Source organism: Balaenoptera ricei, chromosome 3 (genome assembly GCF_028023285.1).
Source record: "Balaenoptera ricei isolate mBalRic1 chromosome 3, mBalRic1.hap2, whole genome shotgun sequence".
Classification (NCBI taxonomy): Eukaryota; Metazoa; Chordata; class Mammalia; order Artiodactyla; family Balaenopteridae; genus Balaenoptera; species Balaenoptera ricei.
This window is the reverse complement of record NC_082641.1, coordinates 151,789,737-151,816,954: the sequence shown is the minus strand read 5'-3', so window position 1 is coordinate 151,816,954 and position 27,218 is coordinate 151,789,737. Positions and strand designations below refer to the sequence as shown.

General features: G+C 43.1%; 2 protein-coding genes and 1 long non-coding RNA gene across 3 annotated transcripts in view; 1 reads left to right on the top strand and 2 right to left on the bottom strand.

The window, feature by feature from the left end:
• Positions 1 to 1,168: 1,168 nt before the first annotated feature.
• Positions 1,169 to 20,098, bottom strand: BNIP1 (BCL2 interacting protein 1). Its single transcript, XM_059917690.1, has 6 exons — positions 19,947 to 20,098; positions 17,123 to 17,215; positions 12,920 to 13,011; positions 9,317 to 9,418; positions 8,389 to 8,507; positions 1,169 to 1,795 (listed from the first exon to the last, which is right to left on the bottom strand). Exons 1-6 carry the CDS (start codon positions 20,028 to 20,030, stop codon positions 1,599 to 1,601), a joined length of 687 nt encoding a protein of 228 aa, XP_059773673.1. The 5' UTR covers positions 20,031 to 20,098; the 3' UTR covers positions 1,169 to 1,598.
• Positions 19,562 to 20,039, top strand: LOC132362719 (uncharacterized). The gene is made up of 2 exons (XR_009502447.1): positions 19,562 to 19,667; positions 19,999 to 20,039. It is a non-coding gene; the product is annotated as an uncharacterized LOC132362719 (long non-coding RNA).
• Positions 20,099 to 20,158: 60 nt separating the features above from the next.
• Positions 20,159 to 27,218, bottom strand: part of CREBRF (CREB3 regulatory factor) — a 71,947-nt gene continuing 64,887 nt past the window's right edge. Inside the window, exon 10 of the mRNA XM_059917687.1 lies at positions 20,159 to 20,223. The gene's annotated coding sequence lies outside the window, so the exon portion shown is untranslated. The remainder of the gene's footprint in view (positions 20,224 to 27,218) is intronic.

The window sequence follows — 27,218 nt, the reverse complement described above, 5'->3', positions numbered from 1 at the left end:
GTGGCTGGATTTGGGAAGCCCATGGCTCAGTCAGACAGAAGCTGCACTTGCTACTTTACATTCTTGTGTGATTCTCAAATGGACTCTACAAGCATCTATATAGACTATCACCCCCACTTTACAGGTGGGGAAGTTGAGGCTTAGTGACATAAGGTAACTTGCCCAGGGTCATGTGGTTCCTTAGTGGTAGAGCCAAGACTCAAAACCAAGTCTTTGAAGCAAGGTTCAAACCCACATGTTCTTTCCACTTTCCCCTCTGCCCCCACATTACCCTCCCAGGGCCTCTGGGGCTATAAATAGTGGGGGAGGCTGGGATTTTGTGTGCGAGGTCAGCCAGGCCTTTAGCACAAGGAGACACTAACATCTCCCAGCCTGGCCTAGCCCGGGCCCTGCTATCCCCCAGGCCTCAACAGAACTCAAGCCCAGACAGGCCCCAGCTTATCACTGGCTTCACTCTCTTGGTTATATTTAGCTCTGGACCTCAAAGAGAAAGGTGTGGGCCAGCCCCTGAGACAGCGCACACCCCCAGGCCAGGCCAGGCCACTGTGCGTAGAAAGAGGGTGTCTGCCACATCCTCTTCAGACACTGGCATGAGCCTCCTCCAGGAGGGGGCTGGGTGCACCTTCCTTCCTGAGAGTCTGCGGGATCTTGTTCGTCTTGCTCCTTGAGGGAGGGACCACGGCAGTGTCTGTAACACCCTGCATGTGGCTGTTGATTAATCATTCTTTGTTGAGTGAACAAATCAATGATCCAAATTCATGTTCTAGAAATCTGGACATCAAGACAGGCACATGAATTCCCAGAGGGATACCTTAGAAAACCGAATGCATTTCATGCTATTAAATAGTCAACTTGGGACTTCCCTGGTGGCGCAGTGGTTAAGAATCCGCCTGCCAATGTAGGGGACAGGGGTTCGAGCCCTGGTCCCGGAAGATCCCACATGCCGCGGAGCAACAAAGTTCGTGTGCCACAACTACTGAGCCTGCACTCTAGAGCCTGCGAGCCACAACTACTGAAGCCCACACGCCTAGAGCCTGTGCTCCGCAACAAGAGGAGCCACCGCAGTGAAGAGTAGCCGCCACTCGCCACAACTAGAGAAAGGCTGCGTGCAGCAACGAAGACCCAACGCAGCCAAAAATAAATAAATAAATTTTTTAAAATAAAAAAATAATTTAGTCAACTTTATTCAAGGAATGGACGTGAGTTTCCATCCTCCTCTTTCTCCCTTTTCTCTTCCCTCCTCCAGATCTGGCATTAAGGCTGCAGCGGGGGAGGGGTACCCAAGAGGGACATCAAATCCTGGAGGCCGGCCTGAGTGCCCCAAGTGGCAGCCACCACAGTGTGCGACAGCTCTTGGAGTCCCTGTGTCTCTGCAGGTGTCCCGATGACAGGCCTCCCTCCCCTTGCTCTATTCGCCCCTTACACGCCAGCCACCTGCAGAAGCTCCAGAAGGCGGGGCTGTGTCTCCATCCCACCTGCTGAGCGACTGGAGCAGACTGGGGGGCGTGGATCAGTCTGGCGGCCGGGGCCAGAGCTCAGGAGCGTGGCTGGATCCTGACATTGGAACTCAAAGGGCAAAAGCTGGCAGCTCTCAGGTCTTACAAAAATGGAAAGAGCCGCTTTTTCACAATATAGAGAACCGTAGCAAGAAAGAGGGCGAGCGCAAGGAAAATGAGAAGCTTGTCAGTCAGCTCTCGGCGATTATATTTTGTGATGAGCTTCCGTCCCAACTGGATGGTCCCCGACATGGACTTGAATTCTTCATTTGCATCCAGGATAGTCCGTGAAGAATTAACTGAAACAAAAGAGGGAGGGAGCCTGACTAAGAAACTGTACAACACCGAATCCAAAGACTCTGCTCTGCCAGCTGGGTTCCCCGTAATTAACACTGTGCTCGGAAGCAAGTTCCTCTGAGCCAGGGCAAAGGATGTGAACAGAGGCAACGCAGAGGAGCACAGAACAAGGACAGGGCAAGGAGAGGCAGTTCCCTGGGTCCCTTCCAGCTCAGGGAAGGATAAGGTTTGTTTACATACACTGTCACAGGGCCATAACTAGGAGTCCTCCCGACATGGACATCACCAGGGAAAAGGGCAGAGGACGGTTTCTTTCCTCACCACCAACCTCCGCTTTCTGGAGGCAGGCGCTGCTGAGAAGAACCCCCGGCTGCAAAACTAACACGGGTGACCGTGGACAGGCACTGTGAGGTCTCTGTGGGGGCAGGGCTGGGGGGCAGGACTTGCCGCCTGTGAGGTGCACCCGCCGGGGCGTCTGGTGGTCAGATCTGCTCTTTGTGGGATTGTGAAGGGGCAAGGATGTCCTGGGCCCTGCCACATGCCCTCACACGTGCCAGTCCTGCAGTCCTGGGACACTGGCTGTAGCTTTAAACACATGACACCTGTGCTCCAGCCCGTGTGTGAAACCTAAAAGGAGGCACGTGTCCCTTAAGGCTCGTTGTGCCCACATGTCAAACTAACTGGAGTGTGGGTTTCTGGACCTGACACTTGAGGAGGAACGTTTCCCTGGCAAGATTCCTCTACAAAGCATAACAGGGCATCATCAGAACATCCACAGAATGAAACATGTTGTCAGGTGAGAAGGTGAGGCGTGAAGGACAACATGTGAAATGTTTCCATTTATGTAAGAAAGAAGGGGATAGGTAACATTTAATTTCCTTGTGCTCTGCGTGCTGGAGGGTCTCAGAAGGCTATGAAAGAGACTGGTAACAGTGCGCACCTCTGGCACCAGACCTGGAGGTCACGGGCAGGGGGAGGTCAGAAGGGAGAGCAGTCTTTCTGTTTCCCTCCTGTACTGTCCAGGGCTGTGCAGCCTGGAATGACGGCCACTAGACACATGTGACACCTGAGTGTGTAAAATGTGTCCAATCCAAACTGCCATGTGTCTGTGGGTAAAATACCCACACGATTTCAGAGCTCTAGTGTGGAAAAAAAAAAAAGGAATGTCAAATATCTCAATAATTTTCACTATGAATTGTATATTGAAATGGTTAAATATACGATTACAATTAATTTCATATGTTTGTTTTTACTTTTTTTAATGTGTCTAATGAAAAATTTTAAGTGAATGTATGTGGCTCCCATTATGTTTCCATGGGATGGTGCTGTCCTGGAGGTTTTTTTCCTTAACCATGTAATTTATATTACCTTTTCACAAAATTACAAGTTAATTAACAAATAAAAGAAATTACCAGAGGAAACAGAGTAGCGTTTTGAAAAACACAGGTTAGAGAAGAGCTAAAACCGATCCTTCTCAAACTCTTCCAAAAAATTGCAGAGGGAGAAACACTCCCAAATTCATTCTACGAAGCCACCATCACCCTGATACCAAAACCAGACAAAGATACTACAAAAAAAGGAAATTACAGACCAATATCACTGATGAATATAGACGTAAAAATCCTCAACAAAATACTAGCAAACAGAATCCAACAGCACATTAAAAGGATGATACACCATGGTCAAGTGGGATTTATCCCAGGGATGCAAGGATTCTTCAATATACGCAAATCAATCAATGTGATACACCTCATTAACAAATTAAGGAATAAAAACCATATGATCATCTCAATAGATGCAGAAAAAGCTTTTGACAAAATTCAACACCCATTTACGATAAAAACTCTCCAGAAAATGGGCACAGAGGGAACCTACCTCAACATAATAAAGGCCATATATGACAAATCCACAGCAAGCATCATACTCAGTGGTAAAAAACTGAAAGCATTTCCTCTAAGATCAGGAACAAGACAAGGATGTCCACTCTCGCCACTCTTATTCAACATAGTTTTGGAAGTCCTAGCCACAGCAATCAGAGAAGAAAAAGAAATAAAAGGAATCCAAATCGGAAAAGAAGAAGTAAAACTGTCACTGTTCGCCGATGACATGATACTATACATAGAAAATCCTAAAGATGCCACCAGAAAACTACTAGAATTAATCAATGACTTTGGTAAGGTTCCAGGATACAAAATTAATGCACAGAAATCTCTGGCATTCCTATACACCAACAACGAAAAATCAGAAAGAGAAATTAAGGAAACACTCGCATTTACCATTGCAACAAAAAGAATAGAATACCTAGGAATAAACCTGCCTAGGAGGCGAAAGACTTGTACTCAGAAAACTATAAAACACTTATGAAAGAAATCAAAGATGACATAAACAGATGGAGAAATATACCATGTTCTTGGATTGGAAGAATCAATATTGTGAAAATGACTATACTACCCAAAGCAATCTACAAATTCAATGCAATCCCTATCAAACTACCAATGACATTCTTCACAGAATTAGAACAAAAAATTTTACAATTTGTATGGAAACATAAAAGACCCCCGAAGAGCCAAAGCAATCTTGAGAAAGAAAAACGGAGTTGGAGGAATCAGGCTCCCTGACTTCAAACTATACCACAAAGCTACAGTAATCAAGACAGTATGGTACTGGTACAAAAACAGAAATATAGATCAATGGTACAGGATAGAATGCCCAGAAATAAACCCACACACATATGGGCACGTAATTTAGGACAAAGGAGGCAAGAACATACAATGGAGAAAAGACAGCCTCTTCAATTAAGTGGCGCTGGGGAAACTGGACAGCTACATGTAAAAGAATGAAATTAGAACACTACTTAACACCATACACAAAAATAAACTCCAAATTGATTAAAGACTTAAATGTAAGACCAGACACTATAAAGCTCTTAGAGAAAAACACAGGAAAAGCACTCTTTGACATAAACCACAGCAAGATCTTTTTTGACCCACCTCTTAGAGTAACGGAAATAAAAACAAAGATAAACAAATGGGACTTAATTAAACTTCAAAGCTTTCACACAGTAAAGGAAACCATAAACAAGACAAAAAGACAACATTCAGAATGGGAGAAAATATTTGCAAATGAAACAACAGACAAAGGATTTATGGCCAAAATATACAAACAGCTCGTGGGACTCAATATCAAAAAAACAAACAATCCAGTTAAAAAATGGGCGGAATGGGACTACCCTGGTGGCACAGTGGTTAAGAATCCGCCTGCCAATGCAGGGGACACGGGTTCGAGCCCTGGTCTGGGAAGATCCACATGCCGTGGAGCAACTAAGCCCGTGCACCACAGCTACTGAGCCCGTGCACCTAGAGCCCATGCTCCGCAACAAGAGAAGCCACCGCAGTGAGAAGCCCACACACCACAACAAAGAGTAGCCCTCGCTTGCTGCCAATAGAGAAAGCCCACGTGCAGCAACAAAGACCCAACGCAGCCAAAAAAACATAAATAAATAAATAAATAAAAATTAAAAAAAAAAAAAATGGGCGGAAGACCTAGACATTTCACCAAGGAAGACATACAGATGGCCAAGAGGCACATGAAAAGATCCTCAACATCACTAATTATTAGAGAAATGCAACTCAAAACTACAATGAGGTATCACCTCACACCGGTCAGAATGGGCATTATAAAAAAATCTAGAAACAATAAATGCTGGAAAGGGGGTGGTGAAAAGGGAACCCTCCTGCACTGTTGGTGGGAATGTAAATTGATACAACCACTATGGAGAACAGTATGGAGGTTCCTTCAAAAACTAAAAATAGAACTATCTTATGACCTAGCAATCCCACTACTGGGCATATACCCTGAGAAAACCATAATTCAGAAAGAGACATGAACCACAATGTTCATTGCAGCACTATTTACAAGAGCCAGGATGTGGAACCAGCCTAAATGTCCATCGACAAATGAATGGATAAAGAAGATGTGGCACATATATACAATGGAATATTACTCAGCCATAAAAAGAAATGAAATTGAGTTATTTGTAGTGAGGTGGATGGACCTAGAGTCTGTCATACAGAGTGAAGTCAGAAAGAGAAAAACAAATACCGTATGCTAACGCATATATATGGAATCAAAAAAAGAAAACTGGTACTGATGAACCTAGTTGCAGGGCAGGAATAAAGAGGTAGACATAGAGAATGGACTTGAGGACATGGGGTGGGAGGGGGAAGCTGGGGCGAAGTGAGAGTAGCATTGACATATATACACTACCGAATGTAAAATAGTTGGCTGGTGGGAAGCGGCCGCATGGCACAGGGAGGTCAGCTCAGTGCTTTGTGACCACCTACAGGGGTGGGATAGGGAGGATGGGAGAGACGCTCAAGAGGGAGGGGATATGGGGACATGTGTATGCATATGGCTGATTCGCTTTGTTGTGCAACAGAAACTAACACAGTATTGTGAAGCAATTATACTCCAATAAAGATCTATTAAAAAAAAAAAACACAGAGAAGGGGTAAAAACAAACACTCATGTAAGAAAAATCCCTCTCAGCCCTCTTTCTCCATGCCTGCTGCCATTTTGAAAACCTAAGTAAGAATCTGTTAAGTAAAAACCTAATAGGCCTTTCTTTTTTAAACTTTCTTCACAGAGAATTTTAACCATCACAAAAGTAGATAGAATAGTATCATGAAGTGCCATGTGGCATCACCCATACACATGAACCACCAACTCCCTGGCAGTCCTGTCCCCTCACGACCCCCATTCAATGCCCCCCACCTACAATTTTGCAGCAAATACCAGACATCATATCCTTAATGGGCTTTTTAAAAAACTTGTGGTCCTAAAAGACTTCTGAATTTGTGAGTCATAAAGAAAGGATTGAGAACTGCATTCTTTGACTTTCCTGGTGGCGTAGTGGTTAGGAATCATCCTGCCAATGCAGGGGACACGGGTTCGAGCCCTGGTCCAGGAAGATCCCACATGCCGCGGAGCAACTAAGCCCATGCGTCATAACTACTGAGCCTGCACTCTAGAGTCCGTGCTCCGGAACAAAGAGAAGCCACCACAACGAGAAGCCTGCGTACCGCAACGAAGAGTAGCCCCCGCTTGTTGCAACTAGAGAAAGCCTGGTGCATCAACGAAGACCCAACACAGCCAAAAATAAATAAGTAAAAAAAAACAAAAAAAAAAAACCTGCATTCTTCTTTCTTCAATGGCTATCTCTCCTACAAAATGTACCCCAAGAACGACCCTCAACACCCCAGAAACCATCAGGATCTGTGCACCCTTCTCACCACTTAAATATATGGTCTGTTTCTGGTATACGTGCTGGGTGTGGGTGTCCTGTCACCCGCACCAGAGGCAGAAAAGCCCTCAATTCCAAGGCCAGGCCAGCTCCTCCCTCTCACGTTCTCCAAGGCCTCTCCCCAGGCTCAGGCCATGACCCTGGTGCACACTCAGAGGAGGTGACCGCTGGTTCTGAGCCTAAATGCCCAGAAAATTTTCAAACACAGGGAGTGACCTTGGGGACAAGCTGCTTGCTTTCCTTTTGCTTCTGCCTGTTTTGATAGTACACTGAAAAAAAAAAAGAGTGGTTCAAAATTACAGATAATTTTTAGGGGTGATAATGGTATTGTGGTTTTGTTTTGTTTTTTGTTTCAAGAGTCTCTTATCTTTTAGAGATACATACTGAAATATTTATATGGATGATGTCTGAGATTTGCTTCAAAGTAATCCAGATGAGAGCATAGTGAGGACAGAGTTGAAACAAGATTGGCCAGGAGTTGACAACTGCTGGAGCTGGGTGATGGGTTCCTGGGACTCATGTACCAGGCTCTCTACTTTTGTCTCTGTGTAAAATCTTCCAAAAGTATTTCAAAGAGTAAACTCTCTTCCTGTTTTCCTACACGGAGGATCCTGGGCAGGGCAGATTCTCTTCTGTGTTATAAGGGAGACATCATGGAAAAGCTGTTGGGGAGACCCAGATGGTCTCCGGAAGCTTCTTCTGTGGCCTCTGACTGCAATTTTTAAAAGGAGCTCACAGGACTTCCCTGGCGGTCCAGTGATTAGGACTCCGTGCTTCCACTGCATGGGGCACGGGTTCGATCCTTGGTCGGGGAATTAGGATCCCGCATGTCACATGGTGCAGCCCAAAAATAAAGAAATAAAAGGCGGTCACAGTAAAAATAACATTGGGGAGTACAACTGTAAGCTGATGAAATCCTAGCAGACTAGCTGGCAGCCAATAACTGATCATCTCTCTGCCTGGCCAGGGGGGTCCCCAGAGCCCTAGATGAGAAACAGACTCCCAGGCCCCTCCTCCAGCCTTGCTGGCACCCACTCTCCAAGAGAGCCCCTGGGAGTGCTTCTGCACATTTTGATGGGGGTGTGTGGATCTTGTAGTACAACTATAAAAACCGAAAAGGGAAATGAGAGCGGCGTATCCCATTCTGGGTAAGAGCAGGCTGTCGAAGAAGTGAGAAGCCACACAGATCAGTAAGCTTGGGGGCGGATGGGGGCAGAGGTGGAGGAGCCCGGGGGCAAGGGCTCTGGAGCCCGTATCTCTGGGAGCAGCTTCCCACTGCAGGCCCGGCTTTACCCAGCGTCTGCATGGCTTCCTCGCTCTGCTGGACCTGCTGGGACATCATCCTGCTGATCCCCATGAGGCTCTCTGTGATGGCACTGGACGTCTGGGCCAGGCTCTCTTTGGCGGTTTTCCTAGAAGTCCAGAGTGGGAGGAGGAATGTCAACAAAAGCCCGGCTGCAGGAAAGCCCCAGATTCAAATGAGATCCCATTTTTTAATCTATCGAATTAGTACATATGTTTAAATGATCATAGTCAGTGGTGACAAAGGCGTGCTGAGAGCATGCTCTTAAAGACAGCTGATAGGAACGTAAACTGGTGCTACCTTCTGAAAGCCATCTGGCGATATGTATTAGGAGCCTTAGAAATGTTCACGCCTTTGAACCAATAATCTCATCTGGGAATCTCTCCAAAGGAAACATCCAGAATGTGGACAAAGCCTTATGTACTGACATGTGCCCTGGTGTGTTATTTATAACACTGACAAACTAGAAATATAAACACACACAAACAGGGGATTAGTTAATATAAGGGAATACTATATACTATTAACATTTTGTTTAAAGAGCTTTTTAAAAAACATGTAAGTCTTTGTGCAATGATACTAAGTGAAGAAGAGTAGGAGACTAAATTTTATGTACGGTATAATATTGACTTTATAAAAAATATGGAAGAAAAAATAATGAGAGGAGGCAATATATCAAAACGTTTGTAAGTAGTACAATTATGACGTACTTTCAGCTTATTATTCATATTTTTCTTTATATTACTAATTTACTACAAATAAGAATATATTTCTTTCATACTTAAAAAAATATTACTTATAAAATTAAATACTAATTTTATACTGAAAACAAGAGGGGGTTCCCCACAGTGGGTTTTGCACCTTGCCGATTGCTCTTTATTCTGTCACCAGAGCCCAGAAAGACAAAAAGACAGATACCTTTGCCTGAAGAGGTCTCCTCCCTGGAGAAGTTCTGCTTTCTCTAGGTTGTCGATAGCAATTTTGCAAGTGAGATTTGCCTTCCTCCATGAGGTCTGATTGCTGGAATCAGAAGGGTCATGTGTGAGTTTCTGTTGATGCCACCAGGCTGTCAGTTCAAGTCACAGCAGGTCTTCCTTCCAGCCAGGGAGTGATGCGAAGGCCACCCGAGTTCAGCCCAGGGTCCATCCCCACCTCCCACCACTTCCTCCTCTTGGATGCCCCAGCAACTGCTCCAGCTCAGGCTCCAACACCTCTTGTCTGGATCCTGGAGGCTGTCTCTGGGTTGTTCTCCTACCGCCCATTAACTGTCCCTCTCCCCCCAGGACAGCCACAGGGAGCAACCTGGCCATAGCATGCCTCTGTTTACAGCCCACAATGGCTCCAGACTTCAGGGTAACATCCAGACTTCCCAGCGGGGCACACGAGGCCCCGTTCAAGGTTATCTCTTACACATTACTGCCTTGCCTTGTGTGCGGCTTGGTCCTGTTCCTCGAGAACCATGCCTCGCTCATCTTTGTATCACCAGTACCCAGAACAACAGTTATTGGCCCATTAGCTGCTCAATCAGTATGTGTAACAGGAAGTAGAAAAATCATTATAAGACAGTTTTCTTCAGTATTTCTTCAAGATTTGCTGTTCTTTACAAACCACAGACCAATCATGGACAACACAAACACACTGTATTAGAAGAGTCCAGTCTGACATGATTTATTTACATTTTTTACCTCATCTCCTTGTAAGAAACAACTCAAATTTGGTGAACAGTTCCCTGGAGTTCGAGTGGGGTCTTTTTTTAAAAAAATATTTTATTGAAGTTGATATATAATGTTGATATAGTTGATATATAATGTGTTAATTTCTGCTGAATAGCAAAGTGACTCAGTTATACGTATATATATATATTTTTTCATATTCTTTTCCATTATGGTTTATCACAGGATATTGAATATGGTTCCCTGTGCTATACAGTAGGACCTTCTTGTTTATCCATCTTATATATACTAGTTTGCATCTACTAATCCCAAACTCCCAGTCCTTCCCTCCCCCACTCCCCCTTGGCAACCACAAGTCTGTTCTCTCTGTCTGTGAGTCTGTCTATCTGTTTCCTAGATACGTTCATTTGTGTCGTATTTTAGATTCCACTTATAAGTGATATCATATGGTATTTGTCCTTCTCTTTCTGACTTACTTTGCTTAGTACGATAATCTCTAGGTTTGTTGCAAATGGCATTATTTCGTTCTTTTTTATGGCTGAGTAATATTCCATTGTATATATGTACCACATCTTCTTTATCCATTCATCTATCAATGGACACTTAGGTTGTTTCCATGTCTTGGCTATTGTGAATAGTGCTGCTATTTACATCAACATAGGGGTGCATGTATCTTTTCGAATTATAGTTTTGTCCGGGTATATGCCCAGAAGTGGGATTGCTGGATCATATGGTAAGTCTATTTTTAGTTTTCTGAGGAACCTCCATACTGTTTTCCATAGTGTCTGCACCAATTTACATTAGAGTGAGGCCTTTGTTTGATGGACTATAAAAAAGTTAACTGGGCTCCTCGGAGAATCAAACTCATGCACTAGAACTCTTATGCAGCTGGCTCAAAATCAATTGTGCTAACCCCCGGAATATTTAAAGAGGCAAATGAGAGTACACAAACTGATAGGGTGGTTTTGAATAGCACCTCTATGTTGAAAGTGTTCAAATGAGCTCTCTGATGCCTGACCAGCATCTGCTATGCTGTCTCACACCTGATATTTTAAAAGAATCAATTACATTTTCAACTGTTTACAAAGGAGTTCTGCTGGGCCCTGCAATGCAGAGATGAATGAACAATAGTGCTTGCCCTCAGGGACTCACATTTACTGGGGAGAAAAACAAGCAAAAATATTTACTGTATAGTGTGACAAGCACGATAACCCAGGTAAGCACAAGTACTGTTTCAACACAAAATCGCCAAAGTATTAATTTACTGCTTTCTCTCCTCTACCCTGGAATTCCACATCCTGAATGGTCACTCGTAACTTTAAACCCATGCTGAGGTGATTTTGCTGGTGTTAACTTGCTAGATTTTACACAAGGGGTCTTCTTTACTCAGTGTTTATAATCTGAGTCCCCATGGTGGCCTAGGGAAAGGAAAGCCATCATGACACAGAGTCTCACTGGTCCCCACTCACACATCCCTCCCTCCTCACAGGAGCCTCTACCATGCCCATGTCTTTGTCAGTCCCTATCCTCCTGACGGCTGGGCGTTATAAACAGAGCTGCTGTCAGCAAGGATGATGCTGGAGAATTACTCAAATCAGAAGCAAAGCCATAGACAAATACAGATGTGACAGAGTTAGTCCAATTAACAAGGATGAAGAGAAAACCTACAAGGATGGTGACACTGATAGGGACTTCAAAAGAGAAGGATCTGGCTACCAGGTGCTTGGAAAAGTTGATGGGGCCCTCAAATATTTTTGCAATAACAACCTTCGTTTTGATTGTGGTGCAAACATCAAATGTGAAGGGTCAGGTAGTTTCATGCTATCAGACAATTTTGTTGGATAAGTCCCCCAATTTCAATACCAAGAAATAGCACATACCTTCAGTTATATAATCAAGGATTAGCAGATAGCTGCAATGAAAACCTCAATTTTATTTAACATAAGCTTATTTACATATTTTTGTTTCATTTTTTAAGATAAAGTCCCATTCAAAACTTTCTACAGGGCTTCCCTGGTGGCGCAGTGGTTGAGAGTCTGCCTGCCAATACAGGGGACACGGGTTCAAGCCCTGGTCTGGGAGGATCCCACATGCCGCGGAGCAACTGGGCCCGTGAGCCACAACTACTGAGCCTTCGCATCTGGAGTCTGTGCTCCGCAACAAGAGAGGCCGTGACAGTGAGAGGCCCGTGCACCGCGATGAAGAGTGGCCCCCGCTCGCCGCAACTAGAGAAAGCCCTCGCACAGAAACAAAGACCCAAAACACAGCCAAAAATAAATTAATTAATTAATTTTAAAAAAAAACAAAAAACTTTCTGCATTTTGGTCTGTCTTCTTAAGATATCAATTCTCTTCAGATTAAAAAGAACCTTGTATTACTGGGACTTCCCTGGTGGTCCAGTGGTTAAGACTCCCTGCTCCCAATGCAGGGGACCCAGGCTCATTCCCCTGGTCAGGGAACTAGAGCCCACATGCCGCAACTAAAGATCCTGCACGCACCAACGAAGATCCTGCGTGCTGCAACTAAGACCCAGTGTAGCCAAATAAATAAATATTAAAAAAAAAAAAAAAAAAAAAAACGGACCTTGTATTACAAAAGCAACCATTTTTTGGCTTTTTAAAAAATATAAAATACAATATAATGTTAAATACGCTTTTGTAAACTATGCACAGTCTCACTTACCCAGCAGCCCCTGCTTGCCCCCCAGCTTTGAGAATTACATCCAGTCTGTGTATAAATGGCACAACTGAGTCATTAAGCTAGGTTTATTAGGCAAACCCTGGCACAAGCCTCACAGGGAGCAAGCAACCCAGCCAAGGCCACTAGCAGGAGGCCAGGCCCTACCTACCTGAGCATCTGCTTTTTGTGATTCTCCACTTCCTGGAGCAGAACTTGCTTCTCCGATTCTTTGTCTTGCTCTTTAGCCGACTGCTCAAGCTCCTGTGGGGGGAAAACAGCTCTAAATTAAAATGACTTTAAAAGCTAATACAAAACCGGAGAGCACTTCTATTTCTATCAGTTATGCAACAGCACTTGAAAACCCTCCTAGGGACTTCCCTGGTGGTCCAGTGGTTAAGAATCTGCCTTCCAATGCAGGGGATGCGGGTTTGATCCCTGGTCGGGGAACTAAGATCCCACGTGCCACAGGGCAACTAAGCCCACGCGACACAACTAGAGAGCCCACGTGCTGCAACTACTGAGCCCGCGTGCCACAACTAGAGAGAAGCCCACATGCCTCAACTACTAAGCCCGCACCCTCTGGAGCCTGCGCACCGCAATGAAGGGCCCGCGTGCTGCAACGAGAGATCCCACATGCCACAACTAAGACCTGATGCAGCCAAATAAATAAATATTAGAAAAAAGAAAACCCTCCTAGAACGGAAGACCTAGGAATGCCAGTTCACATACAACAAACATCCTTTTACATAGATAGCTCAGTCTGCAGGAAAGTAAGGAGCATCCCCAGGACCACAAAACCAGAAGGGGACTAAGAGCCAGAGCGGTCTTCCCGTGAGGGATGTGAGGCTGCCCTGGAGCAGGAGACACACTTCTCTAATCTAGGGCATGCCTGAAAAGAAAAGGAAAAAAATACGACTATATAGGAGCCTACTGATTCCACTCTGAAATATGATGGAAATACCACACTGCTGTTGCTACATGCTTACTCTCAATCTCTGTACATATTTCATTTTAGACTGGCGGCAAAGAGGGTTTTAAAGTCCATGTGGGGGGACTTCCCTGGTGGCGCAGTGGTTAAGACTCCACGCTCCCAATGCAGGGGGCCCAGGTTCGATCTCTGGCCAGGGAACTAGATCTCACACGCGTGCCGCAACTAAGAGTTCACATGCCACAACTAAGGAGCCAGCGAGCAGCAACTAAGGAACCCACCTGCCACAACTAAGGAGCAGGTGAGCTGCAACTAAGGAGTCCTCGAGCTGCAACTAAGGAGCCCACCTGCCACAACTAAGGAGCCCACCTGCTGCAACTAAGACCCAGCACAACCAAATAAATAAATAGTTATAAAAAAACAAACAAAAAATAAAGTCTATGTGGGGACAGAAAATGAAGCCTTGGCCATTTGAGGCCAGGAATTGGAACTGAGAACACCACAAAGCCAGGACCACAAAGGGATACACCCTCAGTGAAAAAGTGAACTAGGAAAATGTCTGTCACCCAGCACAGAGAAAATGTGGAAGCTTGTCCTTTTTTGCTGTGGGGTCTGGCTAGAGGGATACAAAATATCTTCCCTGAGAATATATAACCATGGAGCTACCCTCACACTGATCTAGGATTCAAATTCATACTCCCTGAGTGGCTTCAGAAACTCCACAAGGAGAAATGAACATAAAAGTGCTCCCAGACTTGTGACAATCCCAGGAGACCTGGCAAAAGCAAATGCAAAAACCTTTGAAGAGACTTGCCTTCAATTCAGGCCACACAAAAGTCCCACCAGGAAGGGCTTCTGAAGAGGAGTACTCAGAGCCCAAAATAACCAAACACCAGGACCCAACCGTCCACCACAGTGACGGACAGCAGACCTAACAACCAGCTGTCTGAGACCCCCAAGAACTTCAGATGATGGAACTATCAGACAGACTATAATTAAAGATGTCAATATACCTTGAGTCTCATGTCATATTTTTTTAACTGAAGTATAGTTGATTTACAATATTGTGTTAGTTTCAGGTATATAGCAAAGTGATTCAGTTATATATATATATATATTCCAATTCTTTTCCATTATAGGTTATTATAAGATTTGAATATAGTTCCCTGTGCTATACAGTAAATCCTTGTTGTTTATCTATTTTCTATATAGTGGTGTGTATCTGTTAATCCCAAACTCCTAATTTATCCCTCCACCACCCTTTCCCCTTTGTTAACCATAAGTTTGTTTTCTATGTCTGTGAGTATATTTCTGTTTTTATAAATAAGTTCATTTGTATTACTCTTTAGATTCCACGTGTAAGTGATATCATATGATATTTGTCCTTCCCTGTCTGGTCATGTCATACTTTTGGCTTTCAAATTAAAACAAGTTCCAGTTTTAATCAAGCTATTGATGCAAAAACATAAACTATTAGCTCATTTATATACTAATTTATTTATTTATATGCTTGTTTATACACTAATAAATGTTTGGAGATGCAGATTAAAACTGGGATGGAGTCAATATTCACTGACCATGTGCAAAATTATTAGGGCCTTACTAGGTGCCAGGTGTACACTAGTGGTTGAAGAGCTGATGATCGGGAGGGAGGGACATAACAAATGTGTAAATGTATTGAGGTTATCTTACTTAGTGAAGGACATAAACGCTGGGTGAGCACACAGAAACTTAAACAGAAAGAACAAGGAAATACTTAAGGTGGTGAGTGTGGTTGGAGAGCTGAAGTCATATGAGTTGAAAAAAGGTCTTTTATGGAATAAATTTGCTTTAAAAAGCAAAAATCAGTCCAAATAAATGCCCTTTGACAGAGGACAGGCCAAAAATAAATTATGGCTATAAAAAAAGAATGAGGAAGCTTCCCAATACTGACATGGAAAGATTTCCTATACATATTAACTTTAAAAATGGTATTTTAGGGCTTCCCTGGTGGCGCAGTGGTTGGGAATCTGCCTGCTAATGCAGAGGTCACGGGTTCAAGCCCTGGTCTGGGAAGATTCCACATGCCGCGGAGCAACTAGGCCCGTGAGCCACAATTACTGAGCCTGCGCATCTGGAGCCTGAGCTCCGCAACAAGAGAAGCCGCGACAGTGAGAGGCCCGCGCACCGCGATGAAGCGTGGCCCCCACTTGCCGCAACTAGAGAAAGCCGTCGCACAGAAATGAAGACCCAACACAGCCAAAAATAAATAAATTAATTAATTAATTATTTTTAAAAATGGTATTTTAGTCTGCTACCTTTTAGATGAGAAATGGGAAAGAAATAAGAAAACATTTGTCTTTTTTAGTATCTGAGTAGAGAAACTATGGAAAGATACATAAGTAACATACAAGAGTGGTTACCTATTTGGAGGAGGGGAACAGAGAACAAATAAGGAGGCACACCTAAGATTTTCACTGCACTTTTTCCTGCCTGCCTATATTTACACACATATACGCATATATAAAAAACATGTGAAAGTAACAGCCTGTCTAAATTAAAAAATTAAAATGATTAAATCAGCACTAGAGATGGAGGTGTAAAGAGATCAGCCAGGTTCAGTGACATTGCTGATATCTTAAAGTGAACTCCTTTGACAAAAACTGCATATTGCCAAAATTGCCCTTGAAAATCCCTTAGGAAGCAATGCACAGGACACAGACATACTGTTTTTCAGGGGCCAAACTGCCAGTTTTTCTATCATCTTTGGAAGAGACTGTCTTCTTCTGGTAAGCAAAAACAGGGTTATTGGCTGGCATTTGGGGCCATGTCATAAAAAAAGCACAAGTCTTTAAATCCAAGAACCATATGCAGCGAGACCAGGTGCCCCAAGACCCGGACAGGAATGGCCAGATCCATGCCACCCATCTTACCCTCACTCAGGGCACAGCACAGAAACACCCATGCTATTCAGACTGCTACTTTTCTCACTCTATTGTTTTTGGAGACAGCACATATACCCTAGTCGAATTCAGGACTGTTACATATGCATCTGATGTGATTGGAGACTACAGGAATAGAGAGGAAGAGGCTGGGCAAAGTGACAGCACGAAAAAAAAAACCAGGGGACACTGGTAATGGATTGAGGTGGATGGGTTGGAGAGAGCGGTAGAGAAAAGAAAGTAATGCAAGTGACCTCAGAGTTTTCAAGTTGAAAAATTCCCAGGACAATGGTGTCCCTACTATCTACCTGTAACATAGCTGGTAGTGCTGTGCATTCAAAAGTCCCTCATTTTTACCTGGATAGCAGGTTAGTACAGTTACCTCCACTGTCTAAACGTTTACTACTCCCCTGTCTGAACATCCACTGAAGGACCTGGACAGCCCTCGAGCAGAGGTTAGTCCCAGTTCCGAGCCCCGTTCATCGTCACCCAGTTTCAGCACCCCAGCTCTGCAGACACTCACCTGTATTCTGTGCCGCAACTGTTGAAACTTCTCTTTCACTTTAGTATTCAGTTCGGTAAGTGCACTTAATGGTCCTGAACAATCTCCAATATCCTAGGAGACATTGAAGAGATGAAGAGGTCTTTCTCAAGACAATGAAATGAAATGACACCAACTGTACAGTGAGAGAGTTGGCTTACAGCACAACTAAGTTTGGCCTACTGACTGTGATTCATCCTGATCTTTGCTGTTTACCTCTGCAACACAAGCAAAAACATTATAATTTACATTTTCTCATCCCTCTTTAGGTTAATTCTGAGCAAGCAACATAAAAGCATAGATAGAAACAAAATTGTCTTGACTTATTAGTTCTTGAAGTTTAACAAAACGCCACCCAGCCATTATGAAAGACTTAAAGCAGCTTATACATCTGACAAGAATAAACATCCGAAAGAGATACTATAACTTTAGATCTTTCCAACTTGAAAATCAGGATGCTAAATTCCTGGCATCATATGACAAGATTAACTTCTCGATCTAATTTTACAAACCATCTATTATAAATCACACTGTTTATAGACATGTTTGAAGGTAGATTTAGAATTTGTTTCTGGACATTCAAAATTACCGGGGCCAGGTTTTTTGTTTTTGTTTTTTTGGTTTTTTTGCAAAAGGGCGGAGCTGGTTTTATTCAACAGTCTCAATACAAAAATAACCAAAATGTGTGCAGCAGCGGAATTAGGAAGGACCCTGCCTGACTTCTGCAAGAGTGGGCAGCCCCTTTTTCCCCACAGCCCTGCAGGGGCAGTCAGCTAGCGCAGAGAGCCTCAGGGCAAGGTAGCGGGCAGAGCTCTGCATGGGGGCCTGGCCTTAGCTAGTACTGTCCACTCTGAGCACTTCCATCCTCCCTGCCATTGTAAACACCATGCTCAGATCCGGTCTCCCAATGCTGGGCATCAACCCTGCCCCGCTGTTAGGTCCTCAACAGGACAAACTATCCTGGAAACTTCCTTCCATCCAGCCAGCCAGGAAGGTAGCAAATAAGAGGTGACGACTCGAGGAAGGATGGGCCACCCCAGCATGGTTGGGGGCACTGCCTTCCCCCAACACTCCTAGGTGGGCTGTCCCTGGGCTGACACAGTTCCCAAAGAGGCCACGGCGGCTCCCCAAGGCTGAAGGGAGTTGAGGCTGTGGTGGGCCCAGAGGGGAGCACTGGATTTCATTCCTAAGACCCTAGAGGCCCGGGGAGGGGAGGCCTGGGAGGCTCAGGCGTGCTCCGTGGGGCCGGGGCCACCGGCATGGGAGTGGGCAGGGGCTGCAGCCTGCAGGGGGCCAGCACTGGACTCTGGGGATGCCGGCAGAGGGAATGAGAGGCCGTCAGCGGAGTCTGTGTTGAGGTCCAGCCTCCAGTAAGCTTCACACAGAGGCAGACCATTAGCTTCGCAAAGACTTGAGCTAGACGAGTAATACTCCTCCTCCAGCTCGTAGAGGTCTATGGAGACCTCATCCCAGGGCCAGGTTTTAAAGCAGGCCCTAGAGCCAGATTATGTGGATTCAAATTCTGGTAGTAGCAGTTTATTAGCTGTGTAACCTTGAAAGTTACTGAGTCCTCTGTGCCTCAGTTTCCTCATCACAACATACCCACTTCACAGACCAGGTACCTATGTAAAGGGTTTAGCAGAGGAGCTGGAACACAGTAAGAGTATGCTAAATCTAGCTATAATCAATTGTTCTCATCACGAGAATGCAAATGTTGGAAAATGCAAAAGGGCACTTAAGCAATTTAGATTATGTGAAAAGGCAATTTCATTTGTTCTGAATCTTAAATTTATTTTTCTAGAATTGGCCCAGATGTTTTGTAGTTTACACATGGGAAACGTGAAGTTCAAGAAGTTTAAATGTTTGCATCAAGTTGCCTCACTTGTTCTCTGGATTACTCGTTAAATCACAGTCCTTGCAACATATAATAAGCTATTAATTTGGTTTATTTTGCATCTGATTTCCGTGGGTAGCCTTACTTTCCTTCACCTTTTACGACAGCTAGTTGCAAACTGTGAGTCTACATCGAATGGTTAGTAACATTCGTTGGAAATGGAAACGATCTGCCTAAAAGGAAGGTTTTAAACTTTTGGTTTCTTTTTGCTAAACTCAAGGAACCATTTCTACATTCCTAACTCTCGCCTTGGCCAATTGGTTTACTGCAATACTACCTTCTACCCTTAATTGGCTTAAGGCAAAGGACCTCAATTACCCCATCTGTTAAACGAAAGAGTAGACTCTTAAGTCTTTTCTACAGACTGACTTTCCCTGTCCGGGTCCCAGTTTTGCCAGTATCTGCTTTCTGATCCAGGCAGACTCGATTTCCTCATTTACAACAATCTCAACTACGGTCCAGGTGACGTTCGTTTCACGTAACGAACGGTGCCTCCCATGCCAGGTGACCTTTGGTGCCACGGGGCATCGGACCCAGGGAGCTGGCCAGCAGGGGGCGAGGCTAATGGCTTCCAGGACGCTACCAAAGGATGGAGAGAACGGTATCAGAAGGCGGGGCCAAGCAGGATGACAGGTAAGCTTTGAGGCTGTCAGGGGGGCGAGGCGACGGCCAGAGGTGTGTAGGGGAGAAGCCACAAAGGGGAAGCCTGGTCGGGGCTGAGGTGGAGGGGGTGTCCCGGAATAGGGCGAGCCAACGGCAGCCAGATGGAGTATCAAGGCCAATGGTCAAGGGGACGAAGGGGACGGGACCAAGGGGGAAAAGCTCGGGAGTGAGACCGCCGAGCTCACAGAAGGCCAGTGGAGCTTGGGTTTAGGGCTTCTGGACCCCGGCGTGGGGCCCGGGCATTAGTACCTGGATAAGCGCCTTCACCTCCAGATCGAATTTAACAATCTCTTGGTTACAGATCCTGACGTGGACGTCTTGGGGAACCGCCATGTTGGGAAAGCCGGCTACGGGCTGCCGCGGTGCCCAAGTTCCAACGCGTTTTCGCACCGGCTTCCTTCTTCCCCGTCGGGTCTTGCGGCAGCGCCCCCTAGAGACCGGCCTGCGGCGAGCGAGGATGGTAGCGTCGAGTCGTGTGGACTTTCCCTGACTCGTGGGAAAAATCAGTCGGCCTCTTGGTGTGGACCTAGTAAGGCGGAGAGAAAGAGAGGAGGGAATTATCAGCAAGGCTTTAACAGGGGCCTCTCTTCCGCCCATCAGTCATTCTAATGACTGCATATTTTTTGCATAGAGGGGGGAAAAAGACTGGAGGAAAAGTATCAATTGGGATGTCTCTGGAAGGTGGAATTAACAGTTTTTTATATTTCTTTAAACTTTCTTGTATTTTTCATATTTTCTACAGTGAATATAAATTGAGGAGTGAAAGAAAACAAAGACAAATGTTGTTATCATTACTTTTTTAAATGTATGGAATTCAAGGCAGTTTGCTAGGGTACTTCCTGTCAGTCCAGCCCACGGTCCAAGGGATCTTTCTAAAACGCACAACTGATCAAGTCACATTCCAGCTTACACCCCTTCACTGGCTCCTGGTGGTTCCCTTTTGTGTACAATTGGATTTAATAAATTTACCTCGCTGGAGTAGTTTTGATGGATTAATGTAGTTTTGATGGAAATAATTAAGAATAGACCCTCAACAGATGGAGGCTCTTTCATTGTATTTTTCTTATTAACTAATCCAAGTTTCTTAGCTGGACCTCAAGGGCATCAGGTACCCCACCCACCCCTGTCTCCTTCCTGGATTCTTCAAGCTCTTTTTGGACCTGAGGCCTTGGAGGGAACACCCTCCCTTACGGTGTTCATCACCCCACTGCACCTAAAAAACAGGCTGTATATTGCAGGCTTGAGCATCTGCCCTGGCTTGAATCCTGCTTGACAACCCACTTCACATCTCTGTGCTTCAGTCTCCTCAGAGGCTAAATGCTGGTGATCACAGCACTGAGTGAAAGATTAAAAGAGGTAATACATAAAAAGCACCAAGCACAATGTAGTAATGTGGTACATGGTAAGAATGCAATGCACATGACTGCTATTATTATATTACTGACATTTGTGGAGCACTTCCCTTGTGCCAGGTACTTTGTACTAAGTGCTTTATGTGTATCATTCTAACTTAACTCTCACAACAACCCTGTGAGGTAGAGTTATCCACTTTTTACAGATGAGGAAACAGGCACAGAGAGATAATGACTTGCCCAGAAAAAGTGGAATTGCTAGGTCAAAGGATATATGCATTTAAAAATTCTGATACATGCTACTGAATTGCTCTTCATAGAAGTTATATCAATTTACACTCCCACCAGCAATGTGGTACAAATGCCTGCTTTCTCACGGCCTCGTACACATGGTGTGTTAACAAACACTGGGATTTTTGCCAATCTGATTAAGTGAAAAATGCCATCTTTCAATTTTCATTTCTTATCATGAATGAAGTTGAGAACTACTTGTATTTATTCTACTATCTGCTTGTTTTTCCAGTAGGTTGTCAGTCTTTTTCACATCAGCTCCCAGAGTTCTTTAGATATTAGGAGGATTTGCCCCTAGAAATGAGCTTTGTCTCTTAGTCTATAGAATTTTGACTTGGCTTTTATGGTGTTTTGGGCCTTAAAAAAGTTTTATTTGAGATTTTATTTTTACATTTAGATCTTTACCCATTTTGAAATATGTGTTGGCTTATGGTGTGAGATACAGAGCCAAGTTTACTTTCTCCAGAGGGTTACCCAGTTGTTCCAACACTATTTTCTGAACAATCCATCTTTTTCTCACTGGTTTCAGATGCCACACTTACCATATAAATTAAATATAAATAACATAAATTAATAATTTATATTATTTATAATATATAAATACATCTGAATCTATTTCTATACTTTCCATTCTATTCTGTTGGCCTATTCATTCATTCACCAAAATGACACTGTTTTAATATTAGTTTTATGTGTTTTAATACCTGTTAGGATCGAACACCCCATTTTTTTCCCCATGTGAACTTTAGTTTTTTGAAATCGTATTGGTATGTCTTATTGGGGTGGCACTGAATTGTTCATTTAAATTAGGAGGACTGACAGGTTTATGCTGTTGACTGTTCCTATTCAAGAACTTGGTCTATCTTTCCACTTGTTCAAGTCTTCTTCTGTATCCTTCATAGTATTTTAATGTTTTCTTCAGAGCTTGTACATTTTCTGTTAAGTTCATTCCTGGAGACATTTTAAGATTAAAACCTTTTAAAGAAACTGAGGTTGACATTTTTCAGGTCAAACGTTTTGGATCCTCAAGTAGAAGCTCCCTGTTCAGGACATTGAAGAAACCCAAACTCTGCACGCAGTAGAGCGGCCCACATGACCTTGAGCCCCTTTCCCATCATGCTTCTTGCTGGAAATTCCTCTGCAACCAACAGTCGCCAATTGCATCTCCATGAGGCAATGAGAGACAACATAGTTCCTCTCTTCTCCACCCTCCAACGTACTCCATTCTAACAAAAAAGACTCAATTCTAAGGCCTTCAGCTAGAGGCCATCTTTGAGGGATAGATACAATTTGGTGACCCGCACTCCCCATCACTGACTACTGCCAATGCTGTTTTGCTTCCGTCACCTTTACCTACTGATCCTGAGGCTAGCTTTTGTTTACTGCATCTACTAGGTTCTGGCTTTAGTTCTTTCTGGTTTCCAGACCCTAAGCCCATTATCTCCCTCCTACACAGACATCCATCCAAATATTGCCAGTGACTTGGCCAGGTCCCTTACAGAGGAGTATAGATTGTCTCTGAGTGCTGCAAGCAGATTGCCATTTGAATTGGAGTTCTGTATCATCTAAGCTGGGTCTGGGGTGAGTCCCTGCATCTGGGTCTAGTCTCTTTTGTAAAATGGACATGATCACCCACCTCACTGGGCCACAGAGAGCAGCAGGTGAGTTCCCTGATAGGAAAGCACCTAGCAGGGGCTTAACGAATGCCACCCTAGCCTTCTAGGACTTTCTAATGCCTTCTTCCTATTCTGAACCTTACAGCTGGGATATTAAAGTACTTCCCAACTAATGTTTTTCTCTCTAAGGTGCTCTCCTGGTTCCGAAATCAATGTGGGCAACGAGGGACAATTGAACAACCCATCTCACTGGGTGCTACCTAACAGAAGGTTTAGTTTCCTAAGAGCTATACTGGAAGGGCTGGCTCACCCAGCTCCTTAAAGTTCCTGGACTCTGATAGAGGCTCCTGTGAGGTCAAGTCCTGAAGCAGAACCAGTCCATGAGAGGCTAGGCCCACTTTGCTTCCTGACAGCCTCAGTGTCACTCAAATGAAGCAAAAAGGGCTTCTTCAAGGGACCAGGGACGTCATGCACACAGCCTGTCAATTCTCTTAACATACCCCGCTTGATGTGGTACCAGTGTCCTTGCAAATACCTCTGCGGTAACGTACCTAGAACCCTTTGCGTGTTTAACAGCTCTTGTGTTGTTTTGTGGCCCTGTTCACACGTGGCCTCCCTCAGCAGACTAAACGTTAGTGGCGGTCTCTTTAGTCTCCTTCTGGCCAGTACGTAGCACAAGTCTTGGCAGAGAAAATGCTAAACAAATGTTTGTTGGCCGAAGGAACACACTGCTACAGTGGTGTTTACTCAGGTCCCCTGATTTAAAAGTTCTATGTGTATGCCCAGCCTAGCTTGGGGACCTTCTTAGAATTATGAAACACACAAACACATACAAAGGCTTAAGTCAGGAGAGACTCAAAATACCTTCTCTCCCTCAGAGAAATCGCTTGGCCAAAGAATCAAGGAGGAGAAATAAGGATAAACTAAACTATGCTCTAAACTATAAAGAATGTAAATGTTTTTGTCAATGAATAATTCTACGTAATAGCTAAATTTAACTAAAGTATTGAAAAAGCAGACCAAAGTGTTAAAAAAAAAAATGTTAGCTGTTTGTACACTACACCAAGAGAGGGGCAGTGTGATCAAGAGTTCACTGCTGTCTCTAGTTTGGAATTTTGTTACAGTGGGTTATTCTGAAGGGTGGATGATCACCTTGGAAAGCAACAGAAAAGCAACAGAAAAAGGAAGGACAAAAGCATGAGGCAAACAATTCAAAACCTTTTCTTTTCATCTTTTTTTATTTTAAATTACAAAGGATGTTGCATACACTGATGAATCTGTATCTGACTAGAAGTGCTGAGGGGTTGGAAGGTGACAGAAAACAAAGGCAACGTTTGAAATGCCTTTTCTTCTGAAAAGAAAAACTGCACAACTATTAACCAACATTTAATAGAATAATTTTTAAACAGCTCATGCGTCAACGAGATAAAATTCTTTCTAGACAATAGACAAGACTGAATCCAATAAAAAGTTTCATAGCTCCAGTTAGGGGAGGGGGGAACAAAACTACAGAATATTTATGATAGCATTACAAACAGGATCCTACGCAACTATGCAAAAGAGGTCGCCACATTGTATGAACAAACACTTTGAATTCTTGCCCTTCCGCTCTTCTCTTGTGACGTCTTATGTGCAGTCAGCCCTAGTATCACTGTTAACCACAAATGCTAAGTTATAGGACAAAACCTAGGAAAAGAAGGTTAAAAAAAAAAAAGAAAAAAAAAAAAGCAGGCAGTGGAATACAGTGTCATAAAAATGTGGTGAAAAGGCAGATACAGTACACACATATACATTTCTGTTATTTGGTTCTGAAAAAAACAAAGGGCGAAGGGCAAGACACAGTAATCAGTCCCGCTCACATCCACCCATAATTTAATTAACTACACCATTGTGTTTACATTGTTATGAAAGAGGCAAACTTAGTTCACCCAAACTTGGCACATTGAAATACCCAACTTTGACGTTCCTCACTAGTCACCAAGTCATCAATTCCAAAATACTATTCGGAAGTAGTTTTAAGGTTCTATTCCCTCACCACTACCCCCAAATCTCTCTTTTCTAAAGGGAATGGCAATTTGGCATAATTCAGTTCCTAGGTGTAATTTCTACAATTTCAGTCAGTTTACTAAGCACGAGGATTATGCTTCAACACATAATCCCACTTGTCTATGGAAGTGTAAAACTGTCAGTAGTACATTTTCATCATCTTCCCCCAACATGCTTATTCCTTAAAACGAAACAACCATTCCTACAGTTGACATTCATGGTTACATCCCAATGTGTTTGAAATATTAAAAAAACATGGAGTCATCTTCTCATAATGCCCTTATTAAGATTACAAAGATTACAAAAGAATCCACAAGTATTACGGCACTGTGTGAGGCTTATTTGTCATGATCCGAGGGAAGAACAAGACTGCAGTTCTGTGCAAAGTTGTGGAAATGGCCTTAGTTCCATGGGAAATGGTATTCCACAATAGACTTCACTAGAAGGATAATTTGAAACTTTAACACTGAAAGCATAATTCAATGCGTTCTCAAAATTCAAGTTTCAAGATTTGGAGAGATGCTAACATTCTGTTACATAATTAACTAGAACATACTTGAACAGAATTTTAGGAAGACTATATAAAGAAAGGGAACATAAGTTTTTGTTAATTCCTGCTGAAGGCAACTTGATTTCGTTTCTTAGAAAGTTAACTAACTCTTAGCAGCTAAAATATTTTTGAATGTATGGAATAAAGAAAAGCACATCCATTCTTGACATTTTGGTGAATAAACTAACAGCTTTATTAATGAAGGCAAACATCAGATAACTGTATGAATATTATATATAAAAAAAGAAATCCAAACTAACAGCATTGTATTTCAAAAGTACTGTACTTCTGTTTCTTTTAAAGAGACTTGTCATCTGTTTTATAAAACAAACAAAACGAGTACTCTTCTCCTAAAAAATTCTGGAAAAATGAAAATAGTCAATTTCAAGCTGATGAACTGAACATACCTTTCTTTAAATGCAGACTATTGCTAAGGAGCAAATGAAGTCAAGCATCAGAAAGAAGATGTATGACAAATTCATGAAAGTTAGGAAAAAGGGATGTAGTGAAATTACTGCTAATCTCTCCCCCTCATATTCAAAGACCATTCAAAACTGGTCTTTCATACAAATATAAAATAACAATAAAGAGAGGGAATCTGAAACCATACCCATCTGAAATCCTTCATGATGTTTTTATAATAGCTCTGATTCTCTTACCGAAAAGGTCAAAGTGAAAGATTTAGGAAGTGAAAGGGAATGAAGATGTTTTGTTTTAAATGTACAAGTAAGGCACAATATAAAGCCACATCATAATCTGTCATGAAGGATATAGGAGAGGACAAGAATCGTACATGGTACAGTAGAACAAGCAATCATATTGACTGAAAAAGTGTGGCACCCAATTCAAAACTCAGACAAGATCTTAACAAGAACAACTGGACAGCATGCTTTCATATGGAGACAAACTCTATAAGAATCCAGTGTATCTGAAAAGAGGAAGAACGTTTTTTGTTTTTTTAAATCATAGTAGTACTAGAGTCAAAGTTTATAATTGCTTTGGGAACAATGGGTTTATTTGAGGTGAATTCACAATGCCTTCACTTAAAGTAAGATTCTGGACTTCATTATGAGCTATCTGTATACCATGTATGAACACAGAAAACCTTTAGAGAGCTCTTCTCTAATGATCTTCACCCAAAAATACATGCCACAATTTTCAAAAACAGAACACGTACAATTGTTGGGGTTTTTACGTTACCCTTATAAGATTTGTTTGTGTGATACACTAAACGTATATATTTTAATGACAATAGAGGAAGCAGATTATTACTGGCATTAAAGTACAACCATTTCTAGACGGTTTTAAATGCCACAGAGTCCCCTGGTTAAAATGTAAAGCTGCACAGCTTGCCTATGTCATCTTTATGATAAAGTTAAAACAGCAAGAGGATTTAACTTTCACTCTACATTTTACTGCCAGGTTTTTATTTAGATCAAGTATCGCTGCAGCATTCTGACCAGCCCAGATTTAGCAGCAAATGGCAGGAATCATATAAAATGCAATTTTTTTTTAACAAAGTGCTTTTCTAAGATATACATACATATATAAATAGGTACAAAATAAAGTGTCAACATTAAAAAGCTCAACTATTTAAAAGCTTTTACCTATTTAACTTAAGTAGTACATATAAAACACTGAAATGCAAGGATATGGAATCTACTAA